General features: G+C 58.9%; 1 protein-coding gene across 4 annotated transcripts; it reads right to left on the bottom strand.

Annotated features, from left to right (window-relative positions):
• Positions 1-51: 51 nt before the first annotated feature.
• DNAJB2 (DnaJ heat shock protein family (Hsp40) member B2) lies at positions 52-7,434 on the bottom strand. Of its 4 annotated transcripts, XM_038585819.1 has the most exons (11): positions 7,294-7,431; positions 6,998-7,097; positions 6,250-6,359; positions 4,836-4,889; positions 4,547-4,669; positions 3,759-3,851; positions 3,423-3,525; positions 3,177-3,247; positions 2,117-2,323; positions 1,200-1,226; positions 52-991 (listed from the first exon to the last, which is right to left on the bottom strand). In XM_038585819.1, exons 2-10 carry the CDS (start codon positions 7,060-7,062, stop codon positions 1,204-1,206), a joined length of 849 nt encoding a protein of 282 aa, XP_038441747.1. In that variant the 5' UTR covers positions 7,063-7,097; positions 7,294-7,431; the 3' UTR covers positions 52-991; positions 1,200-1,203. The 4 variants fall into 4 exon arrangements, 3 of the variants coding, with proteins under 3 accessions (XP_038441747.1, XP_038441749.1, XP_038441748.1); XR_005385418.1 differs by having other exon boundaries at positions 1,200-2,323; positions 7,294-7,434; XM_038585821.1 differs by lacking the exon at positions 3,759-3,851 and having other exon boundaries at positions 7,294-7,434.
• Positions 7,435-7,498: the final 64 nt, after the last annotated feature.

Below are 7,498 nucleotides of genomic sequence, written 5' to 3'. Positions count from 1 at the left end.
TCCCTCTGGGGCCACCCTGGAAAGGAAGAACACAGGGACACGGCACACCACCAAGCTCTCGAAACAGCTTTATTGACTTCCAGTGTTTCTCTCTCGGACTGAGCTCAGCCCAGCTGGCTTTGATAGGTCTCTGAGATGCAACGTCACAGGGCTAGCACCACCCTGGCTCCACCACTCCCCTCCCCGGCCACGGGGCTCCCCAGGCAGGGAGGAGGAGAGGCAGCTCACTTGTGGTGTTGGAGAAAAAGAATGGGCAGCAGGGTCAGAGGCCAAAGAAGCCATACAAGCAGCAACATGCCTGGAGCACCCATCACACACCAATCCCGACCACGCGCGTGCGTGCGTGTTCTTGCCCACACACACACAGACACACACAGACACACTCTCTCACACTGGCCGCCTCCCCTTCCAAGCTCTCTGCCTGCCCACGCCCGATCCCATCCATCCCACGGGGCAGTCCTCGGATCCCAGGACTGCCCACAGGATGAGAGCCTCCCAGATGGCACAGGGCTCTGATCTGTACGCTCTAAGCCTGGCGCTACCAACAGGTGTCAGGGGAACCGAAGCTTGGTCCACTACCCCTTCATCCACATTATTGCCACCCCTGCCACAGTCAAATCAGATGACAAGATGTCCCCAGTTCACAGCGAATGACAAGTCAACCGGGGCTGGAACTACATGTCCCAAGATGCACAGCTCCACAATCACGCATCGCTTCCCCTAACATGATCTATCAGAAATGAGGCAGGGTGTGTTGCATTCTGGGACTTGTAGTCCCCAAGAGACAGCACCAAACACCCAGGGAAGAGTTCACAGGCTAAGACTACAGATGCCTCCCACCCGGCCCCCACCCACCACCCAGGCCCAGCTCTACGCTCAGCATAGGTGAGGGAGAGGAATGGAGGGTCCCCTCCCAGCGCACGGGGGAGGGCGCTGTCCTGTTGGAACTGTGCAGCGGCTCTGGATCCCGGCCATCCAGCTCAGAACACATCTGAGGAGAGAGCGGGGGCGGGGTGACAGGAGAGAGGGTCAGCAGCAAGCCGTGGAGGACAGAGCCGAGCATGCAGACCTGGGCAGCCCTGTGGCCTCTCCCTGAGCCCTGATGCATGGTGAAATAGTACGGGGTACAGCCCCCTCCTAGGCCTCCCTCCTGGGGCACCCTGACCTTAGCCCACCTCTCCAGGGATAGCCGGCCTCACCTGCCTAGTCCCGAGGCCTGGGGCAGGCTGAGGCAGCAAGAGGAAGGGAGGAGGAGTGGGCTCCGGTTCCGTATCTGGATGAGAGGCGCCCGCCCCACCCAGCTAGCCTCCCCAGAAGACCTTATGGCCCTACTGGCCACAGCATCTTCCTGGTCACACTGAGGCTTTCTTGGGGAAAGAAGAAGGGAGTCCTAGCCAGATGGCAGTGAAAGCAAGCGATGCGGCCCGCGGGGAAGTGCAGAGAGAAGAGAGCGAGGGAGGAGCAGCAGCACCAGAAGGAAAGCAACAGAGACACGTCAGAGCTCAACGCTGCACAGAAACCAGGGTGGGGCATCTGCAGCTAGACGGGAGCACAGGAGACTCCCTGGTGTAGCTGCGGATCCGGCTCAGAGAACCCCAGGCCAAGTCCTCCTTCCTTGACGTCATCAGCAACACAGGTGGCAGACCTGGGCACAGAAGGCCCGACCCAAGCCACTAATGCCCTTGAGAAACTCCCCATCTGGCAGGAGTGCCTGCCTCCTGGCTCCTGGGAGGCCCTCCCACGGCCCGAGGCTCCCCACCCTGGGCCTCACCAGGGACCTATCAACTGTGGGCTGAGCAGAGCGATCCCGAGTCCGCACTGGAGTGCAAGTGGACATGGGAGGTGCATCTATGGGGGGGTGCTGAGCGGAGGAAGAGCTCCTGCAACTCAGGCCCTGCCCCTCTGCTCCCGACAGCGAGCAGGACCCCCGGTCGCCCCGAATCAGGGTGGTTCGGGCCTGCTGATCAGAGAATGAGGCAGCGAGAGGCCTTCTCCTCTGGGGATGGGCTGGATTTGGCCGCATCCCCCCTTGCAGCCTCAGGGGTCCCCCCCAGGCCGGGCTCTTGGTCCTGGGCCTTGGGCCGCCCCTGCCTTCGACGCTGCGCCCCCCGCCCACCTGCCGGTTTCTTCCCAGCCGCCTCCATCTCTGACAGGCTGTAGGCCATGGCGAGCTGCAGGTCCTCGTCATCCTCGGAGAGATCGCTGTCAGAGGGGTGGGAGGCAGGAGTCTGCCGAACCTGCGTGCCCCCGGACCTGGAGGTGACAGACTGTTGCTGCTCACGACGGCTCAGCTCCAAGCCCAGCGCCAGGTCATCTGGGACACCTGCAGGAATCACGGCCCCCATGAAGCCCTCCAACTAGGCCAGGGGAGTCCTGCCAGGCTGCCTCATGCATGGCAACTCTGAGCACTTACAGCCCCCCCTTTGGAATTGGCATGCACGCACTCTGGCACCGAGCGTGGTGGTCATGCGCGTGGGCAGGTACCGAGCTCCAGCAGGGATGAAGCTGTCTCCTTGGGCAAGCTACTCAACCTCCCTAGCCCACCCTTTCCTCATCTATAAAAGGGAAACAGTGAGAGAACCTATGTTGTCAGATTGTTCTAATAACCAAAGACGGCCCAGGAAACGCACTAGGCGCGCAGCATTCCCAGAGCCGGCAGGCACGGGAGGGACACCATGCTGAGCATGCCCTACAAAGGGATGCTGTGGGAAGAGTTCCGCCCCTGGAGTCCTGCATCCTGGGTGTCACTCCCAGCTTTACAAACCTTACTAAGCAGGACCAGGCCTTGAGCCTCATGCTACCTAGGAGTTAGGGCCATTTGATGATGCAGAGGTTCAGTCTCCTCACGTGAAAAATAGGGCAAATACCAACAGCCCCACTTCCCCCACCCGTTTCCATACAGAGCTCACGTTCTGTGCACAAGTGCTTTCAGAACAGTCAAGTGCTCTGCAAACACCAGGCACCCACTGATGAAGATGGTGATTAGCTGGCCCTCGGAGACTCCTCACTTCCCTGCCCCAGCCCCCCTCCCTGGCATCCTTGCCTCTGATTCTGCAGTGGGGCCGGTGGCTGCCACTCCTTCCCTGCCCCAAAGGAGTTCAGAGAGGAACAGTGTGGAGGGGGCTTCAGGGGCTGGGGCTTCCTGCCAGGGACCAGGGCACACAGCCACTCCTCACCATTGATTGTGACTGACTTCAGCTGTCCATCTTCTTCCACTTCCACCCGTTCCTGCCCGTTCTCCATGATTCTGCAGGGGACGGCATGGTTCACTCATGGAACACGAATCCTGCAGGTGCCTGTCCATGCCCTGGGATGCCGCAGAGACCGAGACAGACTCCGCCCACAAGGAGCTGTATGCAGCGCCCCCTCCCCACCTCCCCCCTGCACCCCTACACCTGGAATGAGCCCAGAGGAGCCCTCACCTGCGTGTCGTGATGCGGTGTCCTTGGACAAAGGTGGTGGATGTAGAAACAGAGCGAAAAGCACCAGCCCCAGGACTGAAGGAGAAAGAGGAGGAGGAGAAATCTGGAACGGAGACAAAGGAGGAGGCAGAGAAGTTGTCAGAGGGAGGCTGGACCCAGCATGCTGCAGTTACAATGCGCCCAGGAACCTCTGTGGCATCTCCCTGCAGAGCTGCCCCAAGGCAGGGCTCCAGATACTCAGGAGAGAACATTTGGAACAGGAGAGAACATTTGGAACTCTGGGTCCTGGGTTCCAGGACCCAGAGCTTCCAAAAAACGTAAAGGGACAGCACATACCAGAGTGCCCAGGAAAGGAGGAAGAGAAGGTGAAGAAGGGGCCCGAGGGTCGGGAACCCCGGCTCTGAAGCTCTGAGAAGGGGCCCAGGTCATCTGCAACAAGCAAGCAGAATAACAATCTAGTAAAGAGACCTGTCCCCCCACCAAAATGTGTGAACCCTGCCTTTCAGTCTAGAAGTATAACCTGCTAAGCATTTCCAATTTTTTTCTTCTTTTTTGACTGTGGACTTGTTTCTGAAGTTTTGTTTTGTTTTGTTAATATTACATATGAAAACGATCACTGGTAAATTCTGTCCAGGGTACCCAATGAAGGGGGGGGGAAAGGGAAGACGGCTAGCTCCTTCAGCATATGCCTACCCTGCTACGAGGCCCGACTCCCCCGTTGGCTGGGGGAATCCAAGCACACTGAGAGTACCTTTGTGTTCTCACCTGTACATGGGGAGAACCCTACCCACCTCACAGAGTTCATAGTAATCACCACAAACATGGTATCGGTCATTTATGACGCCACTGTGATTGTCACATGGCACTCTGAGTCTTGCTTTCACGGCTCCTATTGTGCAGGCCTAACAATGTACCATTGTTGCTGTCATTGAACAAGGCAAGTCTCTACGGGTTCGGGCCTGTGTCAGGTTCTGTCCCCACTGTCCCCGGATCCACCCCAGCAAAATCTTCTGTCTGTGGAATTCTGCTGCCCTCTCAGCCTTCTGTCTCAGGGGATCCAGGCTGATGGAGAGCAGGCCTGGAGCAGGAGTCCAGCCAGTCGGAGGCGTCCTGAGCCCACTCACCAAAGAGCTCCGCGAAAGGGTCTCCACTCCCAAAGAACTCCCGGAAAACCTCCTCGGGGCTGCGGAAGGTGAAGGTGAAGCCGGGCCCACCGCCACCAGGTTCTGCCCGGGATGGGCCAGTTCCTGGAAGAGGGACAGGATGAAGAGGGGGCTCAGGGCACACATCCTGCCCTGAGCCGCACACCCCACCAAAGGCACGCCTCCAGAGAGCATCTGTTGCCCTAATCTGCCCTCCCCCTCTCTTCCGTGACCCACTTTTATCCCCAGGCCCTGCCGCCATTCCACCTACCTGCCCCAGTCAGCCCTTCCCGGCCATAACGGTCGTAGATTTCCCGCTTATGCTCTGGAAAAAGAGACCAGATCATTTCTCCCTCCCACTGGGATGATGGCCTCCCCTTCCAGGCTAGGACCCTCAGAGGACTGCCCAGTGACTGATGCTAGGGGGACAGCAGGGTGCACATGGGGCACCGGCTATAGGTTTTAGCAGCGCCAGCTCTTCGCACAGTGGCTCCCTCTCATCTGTAGAATGGACACAACAACAGCACCAACCACACAGGATCATTGCAAGAATTAAGTAAGACAATCCACGTGCACTGCTTAGCAGTGTCTGATAACACATTGTGTTCAATAAATATCTGCTAATTATTACCATGGTATCAATCAGGGCTCAGCCTAAATATCACCGCCTCTAATGTGGGTCAAAGGTCAAGGTCAGAGGCCCTCTGTGACCACCAGAACAAAATCTGGTGCCTCTTATTTCCTATCAACATCACCCTGTACCTTCCTTCAGAATACTCCTAAGTATTTCCTTGGTTAATGGTGGTCTTCCTGGACTAAAATGTAATAAACCCATCATGACAAGGACAGTGTCTGCTTGTCCTCCATTGCTCTCCAGTACCCAGCAAGGGCCCAGCACCATAAACACTCAATGAATATTTTCTGAATGAATGAATAAAAAGAGACCTGGAGGGACATCTGAGTGGCTCAGTTGGTTAAGCAGCCGACTCTTGATTTCTGCTCAGGTCATGATCTCAGGGTCGTGAGCTCAATGCCCCAGTTGAGCTCTGCGCTCAGCCCGGGGTCTACTTCAGATTCTTTCCCCTTTTTTTCCCTCCCCTTTGCTCCTCCCCCTGCTTGCTCTTTCTCTCTCAAATAAGTAAAATCTTTAAAAAAACAAAACAAAACAAAAAGCAGACCCAGGATTTATATTCCAGCTGTGTGACCTTGAGCAAATTACTTTACCTCTCTCAGCCTCAGTTTCCTTGCCTGTAAAGTGAGGATGACAAATCCTGCCTCATAGGATGACTGTGAGGATTTCTGCAGATTATACCCACCAATGCTTGGCACAGAGAAGGCTCAGCACATGTAGGTTATGCGCCCTGCTGCCATCCCCTTGTCAAGACCCATGCTGCAACTACCATACCAGATCCGGGGGAGCAGACACTGAGCATGGGGGATTAGGGGAAGAATAAAAGGCTGCTTTGCACATAATAGGTGCTTGCTTGAATTGCAGCAAAAAAAAAAAAAAAAGTCCCAGAGTCCCCTGTTGGAGGAGGCACTGAAATCCCAGGCTGGAAACAACAGGCCTGGAGGAGACAGGAGGTAGCAGCTTGGCTTTGTTTGGGAAGGAGGAGGATAGGGCATGAAATGGGGGGGCGGGGAGGGGGGTGTAGGTGCTGCCCTGCCTTGCCCTCAGCCCTTACTGTCTGACAGCACTTCATATGCCTCGGCCACCTCCTTGAACTTCCTCTCAGCAAATTCTTTATTATCCGGGTTCTTGTCCGGGTGCCACTGAAGGGCCTTCCGGCGATATCTGCAAAAAGTAGGTTCAGAGGAGTGGGTCAGAGGACAAAAGCAAGCACCTCCCACCATGAAACGGAATGACCCATTTGCCTATTAGCCTGCCACTGTCCTCTCCTCGCTCAGCTCCCCATCCACCCTAGCTGCCAGGGCTGCCTCTGCGGCGTGTGTTAATGGGGTTCCTGTCTCTTCCCTCTGCAGCCAGTGCTAGGACTCCTTGCAGTAGCAGAGGACTATGGAAGCATGAGAAAGCCCCAGCCCTAACCCCCCGACCCCCACCCCTGGAGTTCGCTGGGGCTTAAGTTGGAAATACGTGTGGCCATGGAGCGTACCCGGCACTGGTCCCTCCTGGTCACAGGCCCTGGACATTTTTGCAGGCGTCCCGAGAAAGCCCACACCCTGGGCTGGGGATGGGAGTGAAGGGGAAGGGGGGATCCACCGAGAAGGACCCACAGTGCAGCTCTCTGCAGGGCTTCGCGCTAAGGACTCGCCCCTGCTCCTCCAGGAGTCTTCTTCCTCCCTATAGAGGGAGCCCCCCATCCTTTCGAAGGACCCAGTTCCCTGGGCCGGCCAGGCCTCCGAAGGGCCCCGTGGGGGGGGGGCTGGGGTGCGGGGGCGACAGGCTTCCTGACGCGCGGTGCAGGCACTTACGCCTTCTTGATGTCGTCAGCGGACGCACTTCGCGGCACGTCTAGGATGTCGTAGTAGGATGCCATGGCAACTCGTCACAGCCAGACGGGCCTCGCCGGGGCTGCAGGACGGGACGCGGCGTCAGGCGAAGGCCAGGGCCCCCCCCCCCCCCCCCGAGAGGCGGCCCGCCGTGCCGAGGCCCCCCGCAGGCCGGGCCCCGCGATCTCGGCGCCCAGGCCCCGGGGCGCCCCGTCAGCCCCGGCCTCCAGCGGCCCGGCCGGGGCCCCCCCAGCCCGCCCCGGGCCCCCCGCCCGCACCTCCTCCGCCGCCGGGGCGCCCCGCCCCTGCCCCCCGCCGGAACCGTCTGGCACCGGCCGCGCGGCTCGCGGCTGCTGCGGAGGACGCCGGGCCCGGCTGTGCGCGCCGGCCTGCGTCAGCGGCGCCGAAACTACCAGAGCCCGCGGCGGCCCGGCGGCCTGGGCCCGGGGGCGGGGCTGCGGCCGCCGCGCGGGCTGCCGGGAG

The sequence above is a fragment of the Canis lupus genome, chromosome 37, assembly GCF_011100685.1.
Source record: "Canis lupus familiaris isolate Mischka breed German Shepherd chromosome 37, alternate assembly UU_Cfam_GSD_1.0, whole genome shotgun sequence".
NCBI lineage: Eukaryota > Metazoa > Chordata > Mammalia > Carnivora > Canidae > Canis > Canis lupus.
The sequence above is the reverse complement of the archived record's forward strand: the minus strand, read 5'-3'. Positions and strand labels throughout refer to the sequence as shown.

Coding starts and splice junctions, on each gene's coding strand:
- DNAJB2 (XM_038585819.1), bottom strand. CDS start 7,062: ATGGCATCCTACTACGACATCCTAGACGTGCCGCGAAGTGCGTCCGCT. Junction 4,670..4,835: donor GGAAGGGCTGACTGGGGCAG/GTAGGTGGAATG, acceptor TCCCTCTTCCAG/GAACTGGCCCATCCCGGGCA. Junction 1,227..2,116: donor GGCTGGGAAGAAACCGGCAG/GTGGGCGGGGGG, acceptor TTGCTGCCTCAG/CCTGCCCCAGGCCTCGGGAC.